General features: G+C 55.8%; 1 protein-coding gene and 2 long non-coding RNA genes across 3 annotated transcripts in view; 2 read left to right on the top strand and 1 right to left on the bottom strand.

Moving 5' to 3' along the window:
* Window positions 1–938: 938 nt before the first annotated feature.
* LOC139009356 (uncharacterized) lies at window positions 939–2020 on the top strand. The gene is made up of 3 exons (XR_011471301.1): window positions 939–1060; window positions 1250–1379; window positions 1805–2020. It is a non-coding gene; the product is annotated as an uncharacterized lncRNA (long non-coding RNA).
* Window positions 2021–2440: 420 nt separating this feature from the next.
* On the top strand, window positions 2441–13107 carry LOC139009355 (uncharacterized). Its single transcript, XR_011471300.1, has 4 exons — window positions 2441–2937; window positions 9050–9236; window positions 11821–12015; window positions 12411–13107. It is a non-coding gene; the product is annotated as an uncharacterized lncRNA (long non-coding RNA).
* Window positions 13108–13536: 429 nt separating this feature from the next.
* ITGAM (integrin subunit alpha M) overlaps window positions 13537–19540 on the bottom strand; it is a 52232-nt gene continuing 46228 nt past the window's right edge. Inside the window, exons 21-30 of the mRNA XM_070413620.1 lie at window positions 19385–19504; window positions 18708–18787; window positions 17833–17916; window positions 17410–17485; window positions 16533–16640; window positions 16256–16339; window positions 16014–16127; window positions 15833–15934; window positions 15476–15586; window positions 13537–14861 (exon numbers count right to left, since the gene is read on the bottom strand). Coding sequence (XP_070269721.1) covers window positions 14778–14861; window positions 15476–15586; window positions 15833–15934; window positions 16014–16127; window positions 16256–16339; window positions 16533–16640; window positions 17410–17485; window positions 17833–17916; window positions 18708–18787; window positions 19385–19504 — 963 coding nt within the window. The 3' untranslated portion in view covers window positions 13537–14777. The remainder of the gene's footprint in view (window positions 14862–15475; window positions 15587–15832; window positions 15935–16013; window positions 16128–16255; window positions 16340–16532; window positions 16641–17409; window positions 17486–17832; window positions 17917–18707; window positions 18788–19384; window positions 19505–19540) is intronic.

Here is a 19540-nt window from a genome sequence, read left to right as displayed (position 1 = left end):
TTGTGTGGATGCCAATCCCCTGCCTGCCCCACCTCCCCCAATTCCCCTGGTTCCGGCTGAAGGTTCCCCCTGACCTCGAAACTTCAGTTCGCCTGGGGAGGGGGAAGGGGCAGGTGTCAGGGTGGGGTTAGGGCCCTAATGGAGATTCTGGGGGACCCCTCCACTTCTGGCCTGGAAACCTCTGGGCCACGGAGTGAATACTCCTTGTTTGTTCGTCATTTACTCAGCAGGCCCAAGGGGAGGCTGAGGATATGTGCCCTCTGTTAGCAGAGTGAGGAAACCCAAACCACAAGGCCCCGGCCCTGGGGTCAGTGGATAAGGCGACGCGTAAACAGCAAGGCTTTGTTCTGCGGGGAAACCCAGTAACCACAGATACCTTACGGCTGGCAGGGGCAGGTCAGGGAAGGCTTCCTGGAGGTGGTCGCATTTGAGCTAAGTATTGAAGGCACCTGAGTACAGGGGAGCGTGTTTAGCAAGGGGTGGCCAAATGTGGAAGAGGCATGGGACAGCGGGGGCTTGGGGAAATGGGTGGTGGAAACCAGAGAGGAGGTGGCGGGAAGTAACAAGGGATGAGGTCAGTGCTGTGGGGGAGGAGAGAAGGGGAAGCAGGCCCAGCCCAGAAAGCCCCCTCAGGCATGTGATTTTATGCTGGGGCGGAGGGAAGCATTGATCTTCACATTTCTATTTTAGGAAGCGGGAAAGAGGGGCCGATGAGGCTGGAGACAGGTCAGTCAGGAGGGAGATGAAGGGGGCCTGTGGAAGGAGGTAGTGGCCATGGGGATGGGCTGGAGGTGACTGGTCAGACGGGAGGACCGTGGTGCCGGTCCCGGGAGGAGGGGCGGGGCGGTGGGCCAGGCCTACTTTGGTTTTGAGGAAACCAAAACGCAGTGGTTAGGAGCTTGACTTCTTTCAACCTCTCTATGCCTCAGTTTCCTCCTCTGCAAAATCGGGGTGAGAATAAAAGTGTGCACCGGCTATTGCTGCTGGAGCTGGAGTTCGTGTGTGAGAGCTTTGCCCCCCGGCTGTTATCGTGGCTGCGCTGTGGTGATTGTCGCGTTAGGTAAGAGTGGCCTGAAGGGCTCCGGGAGGCAGCTGGGCGTGTGGGGCCGGATCTCAGGAGAAGCGTCTGGGATGGATGAGTTCGGGAACCACCTGCAGAAGCGCTGGATGAGATCCTGGTGGGAGTGCGAAGGGGAGAAGAAGGCTGTGCCGGGGGTGAGTCCCGGGGAAATGCCGATGTTGGCAGCAGAGTGGGCGCCTGCGGAGGCTGAGAAGGAGGGAGTCCGTGAAGGAGAGCAGCCCAGGAGCGAGAAGGGCATCCTGGAAGGGCGGCCTAGAGAGGATGTGAGCAGTGTCACCGGCTGCCGGGCATCAGCGAGGTGAGAAATGAGGAAGGCCCGGATCTGGCCACAGAGGCGGTGGGTGGCCCTGCCATGCAGCGCAGTGGGGGTTCGGGGGCCTGGGGATATAGAATGTGGGCAGTGGTACCACCTGGAGGAAAGCAGTCCTGAAGGCCTCAGACACAATGTGGCTGGGAAAGGCCTTAGATTTGAAGACAGTTTGAGGGGGAAAGGGGGAGGGGGGGTAAAGTCTAAGTCTTAGACTCTAAGAGGAAAACAATGGCAGAAAAACCCAGTAAGAGAAGGAAGAGGTGGCCCTGACTCTGGAGAGGATAAACGATGAAACAGAATGAGCCAGCAGCAGCCTGAGACTCAGGGCTGGCGTAAGGGACCGGTGAGGGCCTGGGAGGCCTCCGCCTTGAAGGAGCCTTCAGTCCTGGGCCATCATTGCTCCCTGTCCTCAGGTTGGGTTCACACTCGGTGGACAAGACAAGAATACTGGACGATAGTGCTTCATCCCCATGATACTTCAGAGAAAAACCAAGGTAATACACCTCTCCTTTGGCAAGAATAACTTAGACCATCAAAGTGTAGAACGGGTGTATCCTTAATTCAACCCGCCCACTTTACAGATGCGGACACTGAGGCTCCAGCCAGGATCTTGAGTGTCTAAACCTCATTGCCCCATTTCAGTGCATCATGACGGACGTTTCCAGAGAAAGGATGGCAGCTGAGGGGGATGATATAAGCGAGGAAGGGGCAGAACCCAAGTTACCCATCTCCTCAGCCGAGCGGGATCAGGCACACCCAGCTCTGTCCAGGCTGAGCCTGTGGCAAGAGATCAGAGGCCGAGAGAAGGTCTGGGCGAGTTTGGAGAGCAGCCAGCCTTCCCCTCTGTTGGCATTCCTCTGCTCAAGGTGCTGCCTGAAGACCATTCCAGCGGGTGGGGGCGTGGGGGGGCGGGGGCGGGTGCACCTGATCTGCCACATATTGGAGGTGGAGGTGGAGGCGGGGGGGCGTTGGTAAAGAAACTAGGGCAGAAGCTGTTTTAATTCAGGTCTGACGTGCCAGAGCGAAGTGGAACTGAAGAATTTGGAGTCTTTCTCCTGGGGCATTTCTTTTCCATGGAAGAAGAAAACAGAAATCTGAATGCAGCAACCCTGGGATTTCTTAGTCCATTTCCACCCACACCCACCCACGGGGCCCGAGCCCTCCTCTTGCTGCGTGCACTCTGTCTCACTTCTCTGTCTCCAGCGGACACTGAAGTTGAGTCATGTGCCTCAGGTTGCTCAGCTAGGACAGGTTCCAAGGCAGGGAAGTGTTGACTGCTAATGACCTACTCCTTCCTCTGCCCACAGCTGCTGTGCTGCTGCAGTTGTTAAAAGCTGAGGGCGAGGGAGGGAGTCAACATCAGCCTTCCTCAGTGACGAATAGAAGGTGACATCCTCTCACGGCAGTTCGTACTCATTTGTCCTTGTCTCTCTGAGGATGGCCGTTAGACCTGGAGCAGACACGACGAGGTCCTACACATCTGCTGGGCGTGTGGATGGATGTGCGATGGGAGCGTAGAAAGGACTGTGCGTGAACAAGTGGATGGGTGAGTGGGCTGTGGTGGGTGGAAGGGTGGGTAGGGCAGTGGATGGGTGAGTGAGAAGGTAGGTGGATGGGTGGAAGGGGAGTTGCACGGATTTGAAGCGAGTGGACCAAGTGGTCAGCTCAGACGCCCTGAGGCCTGCTGAGTCATTGCACAAATCACAGATCAGGAAGTTTTAAAATAAGTCAAGTGAAGGACGTCAGGGAGCAGAGCCAATGTGGACACGGTGGATGTGGGTGGCGAGTGAGGCAAGAGGAAGGGGCCCAGCGGGCTCAGATGCGCATGTCGGCTAAGCCCCTGAGCTGGCTAAAGGGTATTCCTGCTCCACCTCCCACAGCTGGCCAGTGATGAAGCCAGAATGACAACACAGCCCTTCATATGTATGTAAATTCTATAAAATAGAGGCCGAGGAGAGAAGGGGAAGTGGAGACAAGTCACTGGGCCCCGGGGAGAGAGAGAGGGAAGAGGAGAGAGAAACAAGGAGGGCAGGGTTAGGGCCGTGGGTCTGCGTGTTGGTGACAGGCTTTACCTCCTGCCGGCTGTCCCATCTGAAGGCCCCACCAGCCGCCTCAGCCCCAGCCTCGGGGCAGCCACAGAGCTGAGCAGGCAGACCAGGCTGGAGCCCGCGCCGCGGAGCCTGCCTGACCTTGCGCAAGGCCACGCACCCTCACTGGTCGTGGGCATCCTCTCCTGCAACATGAGAATCGCATGCGCCTCCCTGGGCAGACGGAGGGATCCATGAGCCCTGGCTGGGAACTGAAAGCGAGGGCAGCTGCCCCCCTGTCTGAGCCGGGCAGGCCCACAGCTGCGGCTGCAGGTGGAGGGCGCCTTGCTCCCAGGTGGCCACTTCCTGCCCACCCTGCTCTGCAAGTCGAAAGGAAAGCAATCCCAGATGGAAAACTAGGTGCACACGAGGGCCCCAAAGATCTCCTTTTCCTTCCCATGACTATTTTGATATTTCTCTGGCGATGTCAAATATTGTGTCATTTTCAAAAAAAATGGTTCCCTCGACCTTGATGGTGCCTTAAACGCAGGGTAACCGCGGGGTCTGGTTTACAAGTGTGGCCCCAGCATAAGGATTGCCAGGGCCCCTTTCATCCCCCAAAGCTGCCCTCCTGGGCGCGCCTGGGTTTGAGCCACGCGGGAGAATCTGAAAGCTGCCATGGCCTTCCTGACCAGGGGCTGCTACACTCGCCCTCAGGGCACCCCTCTGCCACACAGACACCCACTTCCCTTTCCAAGTCTGTACAAGATTGCGCTGCCGGGGCCCTTAAGAAAGTCTGTAAACGCAAAGGCGTGCCTTGCTACTGCTGCAAGGTGGATTGGCTCACTCGTTCGTTAGCAGGTAGCCACCGAGTAGCTACTCACTCCTGCCAAGCGTCTCAGCCAGGACAGGCATCGCATCACTGCAACGTGGAGTCAGACAAAATGACGCCGCGGCCAGAGTTCGTTAGGATGGCAGTCACCTTAGTCTGGCTGTCGAGGCTGGGGGTGGGTGCTGGCAGTGTGTTGAAGGAGGCTGTGAGGACAAGGGGATGGGGACGCGGGACGGAGCAGGGAAGAAGGGAAGGGATACTGAGAGGGGGAGGGAGGGCTCCGGCCTCGGCCCAGGGGCAGCTCTGGAGCAGGAGCCACACACGGAATGGGTCCCACCTCACCTCGAGGCAGGGGCCGGCGGAGTACTTGCTGTGTTGGTCAGTCACTGGCCACTGGCCACTCCCCCGCCCCGACACACACACACCCCGGGATAGAGCTGCTCCTGTTCAGCACGGGTGGTTCTCCAGAAAAGGGGGCCATTGTGAGCCGCCAACGGCCCCCACAATGCAGATGCTGCCAGCGCCTTGCAACGCGGGGCTACTCCAGTAGCGGGAGCTGGGAGGGCACAGACTGCATCTAGTGACTATATGGTTGCATCTTAATCTCTTCTGGGGGTGGAGGGGGCAAGGGGTCCTAGGAAGGTGGAGTGGGGCTCAGAGCAGACACCCAGTGTCTCAGGAGGAACGTGGGCCAGGCAGGGACTGTGCGCGGAGGGCTGGGCGAGGGATGCCAGTGGGAATTAAGCGAGGGAGGGTTCCGGAGAGGAGGGGCAAGGCTGGGTCCTCCTGCTCAACTTCTATAGCTTAGCCCTGGCTTGGTAGCAGGATTCTTCTCCACAGGCAACTGCATATCTGGCAGGCCTGGCAGCCAATGCATTCAATTCGTGTTTACTCAGCCCAGCCTGCCGAGGGGCCCAGAACTGTAATTCACGGGCCGCAGGGGCAGGAGGCAGAAAAGGGGACCGATTTCAGCAGTTGTTCTTCCAGGTCTGTGCCAAATTGAGAATGCCCACAGGGAAAATGGAAAGAATGTAGCCCTGTATATATAATTCTCTCCCAGTGGCCGAATCAGAGAAGTGTGAACAGGCGCGAGGCCCGCCCCAGGAGAGCAGGCCAAGGCTGTTGACGCAGAGCTTGCTCCAGCAGACAGTCAGCCTCGAAGGCAGGCAGAGGATGGGGAAGCTTCGATGTGAGCGGGAAACATGGAGCAGCTGCCTCCGGCACGCCCCCTACTGGGGATCGAGCCCACAACCTGGGCATGTGCCCTGGCTGGGAATCGAACCGACACCCTTTCGGTGCACAGAACAACGCCCAACCAACCGAGCCACACCGGCCAGGGAGGCACTTCCTTTTTCATGCGTGGTCTGCCCATCACACTGGTGTATGTTCAGTCCCTCAGGATTTAGAAAACTGAGGCAGGCACATACAGCCAGATACTCGATGGCCCAGAAGAAACGCGTCGGGCTGTAAGGAAACAGATGTTTGAGAGCCCTGCCTTCTGGTAGAGAACACAAAGAGAACAGGAAGCTACCCATCCATTCATTCATTCATTCATTGACTCAGCACATATATTCAGCTGCTGCTTTGTTCCGTGTTGCAGATGCTGTCCTAGGCTTTCTGCCCTGCAGGAATGTACGCCGCCAGGGGCGGAAATACAGGTTACTGGGGCGGCACGTGGAGCTCCTTCTCGCTAGAGTCAGGAGGCGGCGACCCCCAGCTGAGACAGGATTCAGATGAAGGAGGTGAGGCAGTTCTGGGCAGAGGGAACAGTGTGGGCAAAGGCTGGGAAGGGAGAGGAATGTAGGGACCAGAGATACGTTCCCATCTGTCCCCAGCAAGCCGTGTTCAGGCCCGACAATCCACTGTGATTAACAATCACACTTCCTTTTGCTTTCAAAAGGGCCCTGATTAGTTCCCCTAAATATGGTGAAAGCCGAGGGTGAGAGGGCAGGACAGGAGCGGAAGTGAAGAGAGGCCGGATGGCGCAGGGCCTCAGCGGTCACCTTACCCAGGACGGCGCTGGCTCCCAGGCAGGTGCTGTGGGGTGAACCGGAGAGCCACGCCCTGCCTGGGTGTCTCTCCAGCGGAGCCTCACGCTGCCAAACTTTCCCATTTTTTCAAGAGACACCATCAGTCCGGATTTCTCTCAGAAATCTCTCCATGTTACAATGTCAGCAACGAATCAAAATCAGATCAACAAAACCAGTAAGGCCTGCAGGCCGAAGCTGGCTCAGAGGTCGCTGGTGTGGGATCTCTTTTCTAAACGGTAGATGGTTAACAACTAAGGTTTCCGAAAAATAGCCCAAAGCCTGAGCTTTCCCTGGGGAAGGGGAGCCGCGCCCTGAGGACACACCCTCCGGGTCATCTCTCAGGAGGGAGGGAGGGGGCTCCCTCCTGGCGCCTTCCTCATGCATCTGCAGGAGAAGCAGGTCTGTTCTTTTCACCAGGAGGGAAGGGAGGGAGGAGTAGGACCCTCCCCGCGTGCTCTCAGAGGCTGAGGGCAAATGCTTGAAGACTGGACCAAGTGGGACGTCAGGAAGGTCTTGCTGATGGAGAACATAACTGAAGCCTGTGACCGCCCCCAGGATGGATGAAGGGGGACACTCCTGGCCCCTCCACTCCGGTGCCAGCCAGGTTGAGGATCGTGATAAGAAGGGGAGACTGAAATGCTAGGAGTTGGGGTAGCAAGACCATCAAGAAGCCTCCAGGCATTGCCATGGGTTTAGCTTCTCGAACCAAGTGGGAAACAGAACGTTTGGGAGCTAGTGGATTAGCTACAATGCAGGGGCAGCCGCTGGACCAGGGCCTTGGAGCAGCAACGTCTGAGCCAAGATCAGCGCTCACTCCTGTCCCTGGTGTGGCTGTGAATGCGGAGCGGCTCTCTGGAGGGGCAGCTGCTCCTCCGTCTCCTCTGTCTCTCGGGCAGGCATTCCTGGGCTTGCCCTCGCCTGGCTGCAGGGTCCGCAGTGGTGCCCATGGCGTTGGTGCTCCAGCTGCTGCCAAGAGGACAAGGAGAAGAGGAGGACACTCCTTCCCTCAAAGGACCTGACCCAGAAGTTGTTCACCAACCCTGCTCACCTCCTAGGCCCGGAGCCCAGCCACCTGGCCATCCCTAGCTGCAAGGGAAGCTGGGAAATAGCCTCTTTCACTGGGAGGCTGTGCGAGTTATCCACTGAAGCACAACAAATCACTCCAAACACCACGGATTGAGACTATTTCTATTTCTCACAGTTCTGTGAGGTGACAACCTGGGCAGTTCTCCTGCTGGGTTGGCCTGGGCTGGAACCGCCACCAGGACCTCATGCCTGCAGCTGTGCTGGCGGCCAGCAGGGGGCCTCGGCCATCGCCCTGTGGCCGCAAGGTCACCAGTGGGTTAGATCGATGATTTCCAAAAGGTGTGCCACAGGGATGCTGAAAACAGGCGCTACCTGACTCCTTTTCCCTCTGATTGTCAAATGAAAAAAGTGACAAGACCAACACAACCATAGTCATCGGTGTGAATGAATCAAAGGTATACCCATTTTTGTCACATGACAAAGAATGTATTTTGGGGGTGCCGCAGAATTTCAGGGGCGCGTTTCCGTGTGCTGTGAGATGAGAAAGGTGGGACTTGGCGGGGCTGGACGGGCTCCCCATGTCGGCTCAGGGTTGTGAGCGGCCGCAGTGCTTTTGGGGGCCTGGGCTTCAGGTCGTCCCTCCGCCTGCGTCCTACGGGTCAAGGCAGCCAGGAGCGCAGCCACGTTCCAGGCGCAGAGACAGGCCCGCTGCCGCCAAAGGGGAGGAGTCGCAGTGTCACCGGGCAAAGGGGCCAAAGGGGCGGGTGTAGGGAGGCGCAATTCCCTGGGCTCACAGCTGTAACAATCTGCCGCTGTAGCCAGGATGAGAACCCTATTTTAAGTAAGAAAAAGAGGCTGGACACTGAAGGGATTTATTCTTTCTGAAGCAAGAGACCCCAAAACAGAAAACCCAGGGCCTCTTGTCCTGGGCTTGGCTGCTCATCAGCAGCGATTTGCGGCCTTGTTAGGGCCCATGTGGCCATCTCGGGTCATCTGTCACTAAAAGGATTTCCTTTCTAACCCCCTGTAAGCTCCGGTCTGGCTGCACTCGGCACAGCTTCCAATGCAAAGGTGCCCCTGTGGGCTCTGAGCCACAGCCCTCGGCTGCCGACGGGGACCTGGGCTGCGCACTCGGATGCCTTCTCCTCTCCCGTCAGTGAGGCTGCTGGAGATACCGAGCCCTTTCAGCTTTCACCTTAGAGAATAGAAAAACGTTCTGAATGGAGTTTACAGTCAGGAGAAGAAATGGTGTAGAACCATGGAAAGGCGGCTCGTGTGTGCACAGCCAAGTGTACGCAGGGCCCTGCTCTCAGTCGTCACCCTCTAGTGACATCCAGTGCTTTGAATAAAACAGAAACTCCTCACTCCGGCTTAGGGAGCCCTGCCCACGCCCCTAGCCTCGCTGTGCTGCCCTCTGACTTGAGCCAGGGGTCCCTCCCCGATCTGGGTAGAATTTAGCCATTCCTGCTTCCTATCCCAACAGGAACTGATGTTCATTTAAGCCAGTGGTTCTCAACCTTCTGGCCCTTTAAATACAGTTCCTCGTGTCGTGACCCAACCATAAAATTATTTTCGTTGCTACTTCATAACTGTAATGTTGCTACTGTTATGAATCGTAATGTAAATATCTGATATGCAAGATGGTCTTAGGCGACCCCTGTGAAAGGCTCGTTCGACCGCCAAAGGGGTCGCGACCCACAGGTTGAGAACCACTGATTAAGCCATGGTTTTCCTGTATTTCAGTGAACCGGCTAAATGACAGCCTCTCTCCCATGCCTCCCTCGTGCCTGCTGCGGGCAGAATGGGCCATTCCTCCGAGGCCATCAGGACAGTGAGAGGGAAAAGAGACAGAACCGGGTTCGAATCCCAGCTCCAGGCCTTTCCCTGCGTGACCTCAGGCAGTTGGATGACCACTCAGCCTCCATCAGCTGTAAGTGAAATTCAAATGCTACTAAATAGCCAGTGGAGGCCACTTAACATCACTGGTGTGAGAACCAGACAGGGCGCATGCCCAGGCCAGAGTCACGGTCACTGCACCGTCACAAACACGGGGTGTGGGCACCGGGGTGCTCCCGGAGGAGGGAGGGCTACCTAGAAGCAGTTATCCAAACTTAACCTGAAGCACCCTTGGTAGCAGGTGCTGCTGGTGCCCTGCCTGGATCCCCGTGGCCTTGCCTGGGGCTATCCTCCCCTGTCGGACTTCCCCCTAGAGCACCCTGCATCCCTCTCTTTGGCCCCAGAACCCACTCTGCCCACACTCAAGGCAGGCCAGAGGCCCCAGGGAAGGCACGTCCCCCTCCCTAGAGTAGCTCTCTGCCAATGATGGTGTGGAATTGTGTTTACACACTCCCGTCCCTCTCTCCTCGGTCGACCCAGTACAGGTGCATGGTCTGCTCTCCCCGGGCTCCCGGTGGGGTTATGGTCTAGGGCAGCCGTGGGCAAACTTCGGCCCGCGGGCCAGATCCGGCCCATTTGAAATGAATAAAACTAAAAAAAAAAAAAAAAAAAAGACCGTACCCTTTTATGTAATGATGTTTATTTTGAATTTATATTAGTTCACACAAAGACTCCATCCATGCTTTTGTTCCGGCCCTCCGGTCCAGTTTAAGAACCCATTGTGGCCCTCGAGTCAAAAAGTTTGCCCACCTCTGATCTAGGGGCTCACAGCGGTGCTTCGTTTGATTACCCACCTTTACTGGCTGCCTTCTCTTCCCAGTCCACATCCCTCCCTTAGTGGCATTTCTTTTATTTTTATTGAATTTATTGGGGTGACATTGGTTAATGAAATTATATAGGTTTCAGTGTACTATTCTATAATGCATCGTCTGTATATTGTGTTGTGTGTTCACCACCCAAGTCTCCTTCCATCACCATCTATCCCCTCTTTACCTTCCTCTACCTCCCCCACCACCTTTTCCCTCTGGTAATCACCATACAGTGGTCTGTTGTCTATGAGTTGTTTTTAGTGCGGATTTTGGGTGTTTTGTTTTGTTTTTGCTTAATCCCTTCACCTTTTATCCAGCTCCTAAACCCCTCTCCTCTGACAGCTGTCAATCTGTTCTCTGTATCTATGAGTGTGTTTCTATTTTGTTAGTGTATTTTGTTCATTGGGTTTCACTCATAAGTGAAATCATATGGCACTTGTCTTTCTCTAACTGGGTTATTTCACTGAGCATAATACCCTCCAGGTCCGTTCATGGTGTCACAAAAGGTAAGATTTCCATCTTTTTTGTGGATGATTAGTATTTCATTGCGTAAATGTACCACAGCCTTTTTATCCATTTATCTACTGATGGGCACTTGGGCTGCTTCCAGATCTTGCCTATTGTAAATAGCGCTGCTATGAACATGGATGTGGGGAGCAGCTACAGTGTTTGGACAGGTACAAGCCTTGGACTAGTGAGAGGGCACAGTCCTCTCATTGCCACGTGCAAGTCCCAGCTTGGAGAGCAGGGCCCTCCCAGCACAATGATAGCCAACAGCTGTAGTTGTGAGCTTGAGCCTATGGTCCGAACACATGGCCCCGCGTGCCTGAGTGATGTAGGCTTGATAGAGTTCAGGTGCATGTAGTTGAGAAGGATTAAAACCCACGAGAATGCTGTAAACATCTTGGTCACGCCCTTACTTTGCCTCATGGCATCTGCTATAAAATAAAGACACGGCTTGTGGGCAGCGTCCCACCGAGACCCGGCTTTCATTCTCTTGTCTGTCTTTTCTAAGCCTTTCAGCTGCCCCCACTTAGGTTCACCCTTGCCCTAGCTGGTGTGACACACGTGGAGGTGAATATGTTCTTTCAAATTAGTGTTTCAGGTTTCTTCTAATATATTCCCAGAAGTGGAATTGCTGGGTCACAAGGCAGTTTCATTTAAAAAAAATTTTTAATATATTTTTGATTTCAGAGAGGAAAGGAGAGGGAGAGTGAGAAACATCAATGATGAGAGAGAATCATTGATCTGTTGTCTTCTGCATATCCCCTACTGGCATGTGCCCTTGACCGGAATCAAACCCGGGACCCTTCATTCCACAGGCCAATGCTCTATCCATTGAGCCAAACCGGTTAGGGCCATTTTTAATTTTTTGAGGTAACTCCATACTGTTTTCCACGTGGCTGCACCAGTCTGCACTCCCACCAACAGTGCACAGGGTTCCCTTTTCTCCACGTCCTCGCCAACACTTGTGGTTTGCTGCTTTATTCTGATCCATTCTGACAGGTGTGAGGTGATAGCTCATTGTGGTTTTAATTTGCATTTCTCTGATGATTAATGAGAAATTGAGCATCTTCTCATATGTCTATTGGCCATCTGTATGTCCTCTTTGGAGAAATGTCTACTCGGGTCCTTTACCCATTTTTTAAATTGGATTGTTTGTTTTCTTTTGGTGTTGAGTTGTACGAGTTCTTTATAAATTTTGGATGTATCACTGACAAATATGTTCTCCCCTGCAGTGGGCTGTCTTTTTATTTTGTTGCTGGTTTCCTTTGCTGTGCAAAAACTTTTAGTTTGATGTCATCCCAGGGTAGTATGCTAATTAGACCCGACGTCTTCCGGACGACCTTCCGGATGTCCTTCCTGACAAAGCTGGGCCAGGTGCCTGCAGCTGCGGCCGGCCCAGGAGAAGCCTCCCGCGGTCTCAGGCGAAGAAGCTGCTCCTCCGACCAGCCTCCGCCATGGGCCTGTCCGGGGACCTGCCCGAGTGTTCGCCGGCTGCCGGTAAGTGAGGGGCCGCCCTGCAGGCGAGGAGAGGGGGGCGGGCGGGCTGGCGGCGCCTGAGATGGTTGGTGGGAGGGCGAGTCCGCTTGCCTCAGGCCGGCCCAGCGTGCGCACTGCAGCTCCGCCACGGTCGCTGCGTAGGAGGAAAGGGCTCTGCTCGAGGCGAGGCCGGGCGCAGCGTGGCCCCCGCGGCCTCCGTGTGCGCCCCCGCGCCCCCAGCTCCGGCCGCTCCGCGCGGGCCTGGCGCAGAGCCTTCGCCCGCCCGCGGCGCGGCGCCCCGGCCTCCAGCCCGCAGCCCTCCCCGGGCCTGAATCGCTTTTCCCTGGAGCAACGTTTTTCCGCGCGCGCGCGCGCCCACAAGTTCAGGGTTTTCTTTTGGTTTGTTTTGACCCCAGAGATTGAAGGAATCGCCAGCGTTGTCTTTGGTGTTTTGAACCATCCTCTGTGCGTCTCTGATGGTTCGTTCGGTTGGCGGTAGTTTCCCGGGTCACCGGAAGTCGCCCCCTCCCCGGAGTCAGGAGCACCAGCCCAGCTCCACCCATCGGCCCTGACCGCGGGGTGAGGCCTGCAGCTGGGGTTTGATCCCCACATTAGCCTAGGAGACCAGTGACTGTTATTGCTGTGTGTCCGGGTTTTATTTGGACAAATGCCCGGCGGTCCCGGGCGCCAGCTTAGCAAAATCTTGCAGGAGGAGAATTCTGTCTCGTTTTCCCCAAATTCCCTCACCCCTACTCACCCCTCTGTAAAGGCGCAGAACAAGTGAGGCCCCGTCAATAAAAATCAGAGCCCCAGCAGCGGTGGGCCTCTCATCACAGTCAGTTGGACTGGAAGGCGTTTGAGTATTTATCCAGGCACCATGACAGGGAACACAGGCTCCAGTCATGATCTCTGCCCTTAAGTCGGGTTCTCAACCTTCTGGCCCTTTCAGTGCAGCTCCTCATGTGGTGACCCAGCCATAAAATTATTTTCGTTGCTACTTCATCACTGTAATGTTGCTACTGTTAGGAATCGTCATGTAAATATGCAGGATGGTCTTAGGCGACCCCTGTGAAAGGGTCGTTCGACCGCCGAAGGGGTCGCGACCCACAGGTTGAGAACCGCTGTATTAGAGCGAGAAAGATGGTATCTGAGGTGCCGTAGAGGGATTCAGCAGAGTTCCCAGCGGCTGTCCCTTCAGCTCTCTCTCCCCAGAGCCACAAACTGCAGTCTCTCCTCACATGATTCCGGTCCGCTATGCCCTCCCACTGCTAGGGCCCATGGGAGCGGGAGGGAGAGGGGGGCTGTAAATGAGATTTTGTGCATTGGCCCTTTAAGAGGGCACCTGTGTCTCTACAGACTCCCATCTCCCCCTGGCAGACAGAATCCCTGCCGATGTTCACGGCCAGATGTTATGAATGAGTCCTTGTGCCTGAGAGGGTACCTGGCTCTGCTGTTCTGGGCTGGGGAGCCTGGCTGGGGGTGAGACCCCATGCCCCCCAGGGGGACCTCTGCAGCTGAGCTATCACGCTGGGATCCCGGCTGCCACTCATGGAGGCAGGGCCAGTCCTTTCTGTGTCTCTGCCCTTCCTACCAATCGCAATGTGGCTTCTTCTGCAAGTCCTCAGTTATAGGACTTCTGTGCTCTATTGGTATTTCCTGATACCGCTGTTAAACACAATTCTTTCACTTAAATTCTTATCTTGGGTTTGCTTTTGGGAGAATGCAAACTTCTGGGACTATATCCTTTAAATTATCTTTACACATATGCAAAAATGGCATATATTCAATTTATTAATTCACCTTCGTTTTAATCACAAGAGATTGGACCAATATATCAAAAGGAGGCTGGTTAAATGCATTATGACTCATGACACAATGAACTACTGTTGAGCTGTATAAAAAAATGAAATGCCTTTATGTCTTATATGAAACAATGTCTGAGCTATATGAGTGAAGAAAGCATGATGCAGAAGAGGATAAATAACCTGTGCTATCACTTGTGTGAGAAGCGTGTGTGTGTGTGTGTGTACGCGTGTGCATGTGTTGGTGTGTGTTTGCATAGTCTGTGGGAAGGGGGCCCGAAAACACATGGACTTGACTGTCCTTCAGAAGTGACTTAAGTGGCTGGGCGATCAGGCTGGAAGGGAGACTTTTGACTTATACTATGAACAGGTTGATCAATTCAAAGAATAAAAGTAACATTAAAATAATAAATAACTGATAGGTAAAGGGAGGTGTGTCATTGCCGACCGGACGCTTTTAGCTCTGGTGTGCAGTGGGTTTGGCAGGACCCTGTTGGCTGACCAGGTCCGGGCCTTAGCATGGCTCCCAAGCGGCCTGGGCCGTGGCTGTCCAGGCTTCTGCAGGTGTGCGCTCGCCCGAGAAGGGAGGCCTCGCTTCCTTCCGCAGGGACAGCATCTGTTGCCTTCCCTTCAGGTCCTCCCGCAGGAGCTGCCATCACTCTGTCCTGGAGGAAGGCTGAACCCACACGCGCGCGCGAGCCCGAGCATTCCCTGTGCCTGAGGGTTTGCCAAAGCTTCTGGCCCGCATGCAAGAGACATCTGAGACACACAGCCCACACACTCGCACACACACTCGCACGCAAACATGAATAGGAATGGAAACCCAAGCAGGTCTTTTCTGAGTGAGACATCAGCACCAGTCTCCGGACGGACGGACAGACGGACGGAAGGTCGGACAGATGCATCTGTGTAGCCGCCTGTGCGCTGGTCTAACCAGAGTCCTGCTGGCTCCAGGAGACGCTACTCAGTGGGCAGGAGCAGCTACTGGGGTGGGGCAGCTTCAGGAGCAGCTTCAGGAGCAGCTTCACTCATCATGTCCTTGTACTGCCGCTTGAAGAAGCCGAGCTGTGGGGCAGGGACAGGGGAGTCAAGGCCCTGAATGCCAGGGCCGTGCAGACCCGAGTGGAGACAGAAGGATCAAGAGATGCAACGAATCATGTGTCAGAGTATAGAAGGGACCTGGGAAAAGTGGAGCAGGGTGGAGGAAGATGGCATCACTATCGGGGCAGGGCCTTAGCTGGTGTTGCCCAGTGGCTAGAGCGTGGGCCTGTGGATGGAAGGGTCCCAGGTTCCATTCCGGTCAAAGGCACATGCTGGGGTTGTGGCTCAATCCCCAGTAGGGGGCTTACAGGAGGCAGCCAATCAATGATTCTCATCATTAATGTTTCTGTCTCTCTTTCCCTCTCCCTTCCTCACTGAAATCAATAAAAATATATTTTTAAAAAATATTGGGGCCAGGAAAGGAAGAAAAGAAAATACTCTAAGAAGGAGGAGAGCTGCTCCTGATCCAGTGGTCAATCTGCACCGGGCACTCTCAGTGCTCTGCACACACTAACTCAGTTACCTCACCAAATGGTGTTTGTGTTCCCATTTTACAGCTGAAGAAACTGAGGCCTGGGACTTGCCAAAGGAAGCAGCGAGGGGGCGGGAGGGGCAGGCAGAGGGCGCCCAGGGGGTACCTTGTACAGTGCAGCTGTGATGAGGGCGAGGAGGACCAGCCCCCCCACGGAGCTGCCCACGATGAGCGGGACCGGGTCGTACACCTCATATGGCTCCACCTTGGTCTCTGTCTGGGGCAGGGAAGGGGAAGGGGAAGGGAGGGACGCGCCAGGGGAGACAGGCTCTGGGTTACTGGAGGTCCCCGAGCCAGACCTTGCACCCTGGGCCTAATGACTAACCCCTCCCCGTGCCCCCAACCGCAGCCCTCACTCCCCCTCCTCCCCACCCCTCTCAATCTCCCTCTCTTTACCCAGACAGCCCCACAATCCAGCCTCCCCTCCCCCTTCCAGGAGCCCCTCCGGGCCCCAGACAGTTACCTGGGTCCTCACCAGCGCCTCCTGTCCTGAGGGCAGGGCAAACCTCCGGTCATCAAACAGGATCTCCGCTGTGCTCACCACCTGCAGGTGGTTGTGCGGAGTCTGGGGAGAGAGAGGCAGAGCTGGGCCCGGGCCTGGGCAGCGTCGTGTCCAGACCCGCTGAGCCTCGGGCCCCGCATACCTTGATGTACCAGTCAAAGGAGAGGTTGCCGGTGAGGGTGACGCCGAACTCCTCCTGGCTGCCGAAGGACGCGATGTCGCACTGGATTCTCAGGCACACGGCGACGGAGCAGTTCTGGGGAGGGCGGAGGAGGGGCGCTAGGGAAGCTGGTGCAGAGCACGCGCCCCGGGCCAGCCCCGGCACCAACCAGGGGGCAGTGCTGAGTCTGCGCGGCCCGAAGCTAGGGTTGCCCGCATTCTTACCAGCACCGGAGCCTTGCTCAGCTCAGCCAGGAAGCTGGAGCCAGGGGGCACCCTCTCCTCCCGGCGGCATGTCCTGTTCAGGTCCTGAGGAAAGAGGGGTGCTGTGAAGGGAGACGTGAGGGCTCCTGGGTGCACCCCAAGGGAGGGGAAGATGTCCTAGGCCCTAGAGACGGTCAGAAATGGCTCCAAAACCCAGCAGAGGAAACGGAGATTTTAGGAAAGACCAGGGCTGTGGAGGGAGGAGCGGGGCCCACGCCTCAGGCCCAGCTGGGCTTACCGGGGAGAAGACGGCGTCTGGGTGGCCCCACACGGTCACCTGGTTCAGCCAGATGGGGATCCAGAGGACCACACTGATGGGGGGGCTCCTCTGCCCCAGGTTGTTGAACTGCAAGCGGCGGGGGCGGGGTGTGAGGGCGCCGGCCTCGCTGTCGCTGCACCCCGCCCCCACCTGCCCAGGACACCTGGTGACCAAGCGCCCGCCACCTGCTTTCTGGGAGGCCGGCAAGTGTGGCCTTAAACACCTGCTCACGGGCCAGAGGGGCTGGTGCTAAGCAGCGGCTCATCCTTACTGTGGTGAGACCTCGGGGTGTCATTAACCTCGCTGAGCCGTGTCTCAATCTGTAAACGGGCGGTGCCTCCGTCGCAGCCATTATGGAGGTAAAATGAGTGAATTATGTACGTGTGTGTACAGCCGCCCTCGGCATCCACGGGTTGGGCGTCGTGGGTTAAAGCCCAGAAGGAAAATACCCAGTAGGAAATGTAATGTTGTTGCTGATGTGTGTGCTATGTAGCTAGGCCTGCGACGGTTGCCTAACACGTGCCGACTTCTTGTCATTATTCCCTAAGCAATACAGTACAACAGCTGTTTACGTAGCATTTACACTGCCCTGGGATTCAGTGATCCAGGATGTGCGTGGGTTATAGGCAAATACGACACCATTTATCTAAGGGACGTGAGCATCACGGATTTGGGTAAAGGGGGAATCCTGGAACTAACATCCGGCGGAGACCGAGGGATGACTGTATGCACACACGTGTGTGCACGCCTGTGTGTGCAGAGTGAGAGCGAGCTCGGACAGAGCCTGGCACACAGCAGGCCCCGACGCACGCTTCCCGTCACTATTCTGCACCCCACCCGGCCCTCGGCTCCCCACCTGATACTGATGGTTTATAACATGGCTGGTCTTCTTTGAAGCTGTGAAGTTGAGATATTTGGTGGAGACCTCACGGCTGATGGTAGAAAGAAGAAGGAGCCGGTGAGAGAACATCAGGAATGTTCTGGAAGGGGAGTCTCGGACTACGTGTGTAAGGGGTAAACAGGCACATGGGTAATACGGGCCTGAGAGGGTGCGAGCAGATGGAGTGCAAGGGGTGATGTGTGTGACTGGGCTTCACACACATGTGCACGCACATGCACATGCACACACATGCTCACACACACAAATACCCATGCACACACACACACATGCACGTTTATCCTCAGAGCACACGGGCACACGTGTGCAGACTGACACACACAGGTGCTCAATGGCCCGTCCGGCCCGTGCGCAGGGGGAGGGGAGCTCTGGGCACAGCACCTGGCCACCACCATGTAGACGGTGTACTTCACGGGCAGCGCCAGCTGGAACTCCGTTTTGTTGGTTCTCGGCAAGTTGTTCTCACTGAAGGGAGACAGAGCTTTTCTTCTCTCTCTTCCTCTCCCTCCACCTCAAACCAACCACCGAGTTCGTCCTTTCTGCATCCCACCCACCACTGTTCTCCACCCCCTGCCTGCACCTCGCCCAGGCCCACCCCTACTTCCCGGATGTGTGTGCTGCCTTCTTCTCACTGGTCCCTGAATTCGAAACTGCTCACACCCCAAGCCCCAGCCCTCCTGGGGGTGGTCTTTCTACCACGCAAATGTGACCTTGTCACGCCCAGGTCATGCTGCAGATGTGCTGACAGCACCCATCAGCCAGTTCATGACACTGTCTCAGTTATGCCCACATCTCAGCCACTCCTTAAACCCTACGTCATGTGCCTGGGCCACGCTCCCACACAGTCCGATCCTTCCAGTCTCCGGCTCTTCCTCCGTACGCTCTTCCTTCATTCTGTCTTCACGCGCCCCCCCCCCCCCCAATTTATGTCTTTATTTGGCCAACTCAGAGCCTCAGCACATCTTCTCCAGGATTCCTCTCTGAACGCCCAGCTCCCGAGAGCACAGGAAGGCCATTCCAGTGTATGGTAATCGCCAGCGCTCCTGCCTGCCTTCGCCACTAAGTGATAACCCCTGTGAGGGCAGCTCAGCGTCTCGTCCATCCCTGTCCCACCGGCACTGGGCCCAATGCCTGGCACACGGTGGGTGTGGGTGTTCATTCAGTGTTTGTTGAATGAATGAGCTGAAGCAAGAACCAGTGCGGGGTGGGGGGAGGGGGGGCGAGTGGGCGTGATCTAACGCAGAGGATGCCCGTACCTGGTCACATTGGCCTTGAGAAGCAGTCTGTCTCCAAGGGAAGCATCAGGGTCCACGTCCAATGTGATGTTAAAGGTGACCTGGAGTTGGAGAAAGGAGAGACAACAAGAATAGGAGAGAAGAAGCAGCCAAATGTTCCTTAATGGGAGCATGAATAAGTAAGGGTGGTGCATCCATCTAACAGAATAGCAGGCAAAAGCAATGAAGTTCCGCAACGTGGATGATCCTTGAAAACCTGCTGCTGCGTGAAAGAAGCTGGTCACAGAGGACCACGCGCTATAGGACGCACTGGTACGACCTGTCCAGGATGGGAGAATCTGGAGGCGGAAAGTGGGCTAGCGGTTGCCTGGGGCTGGGAGAAATAGGAACGGGGGCTGATGGCTAAGGGGACCAGAGTCGTTTCTTGGGGTAAGAAAATATTCTAAAATTGATCGAGGTGATGGAAGCACAAGTCTGTGAACAACCTAGGAGCCACCGAATGGGAATGCTTTAAATGGGTGGGTGATGCGGTATTTGAATTATATCTCAATAAAGCTGTTTCTCAAAAAAGGAAGCTTTACAAGAGGAATAAGAGGAAGGAGGAGGAGAAAGTGGGGAAGGGGAGGGGGAGGAGGAGGGAAAGAAGGGAATTCAGAAGAAGACGAAGGAGAAAAGGTGAGCGGGGTCCGCAGCCTGACCTCTGAGTTGCTTGGGAAGATGGGGTGGTTTATGGTGCAACTGCTGCTGTGCAAGGTCCTGGTTTGGGTGGAGGGGCCGGAATCACAGAACACGCGCCAGGATCGCCATGACTGCGGGGACTGGAAGGCAAGGGAGGGAGAGGTGGTGACGTCAGC

Source organism: Myotis yumanensis, unplaced genomic scaffold (assembly GCF_028538775.1).
Source record: "Myotis yumanensis isolate MYYU_CA2020_CCGP unplaced genomic scaffold, mMyoYum1.0.hap1 SCAF_4, whole genome shotgun sequence".
In the NCBI taxonomy this organism is placed as follows: domain Eukaryota; kingdom Metazoa; phylum Chordata; class Mammalia; order Chiroptera; family Vespertilionidae; genus Myotis; species Myotis yumanensis.
The sequence above is the reverse complement of the archived record's forward strand: the minus strand, read 5'-3'. Positions and strand labels throughout refer to the sequence as shown.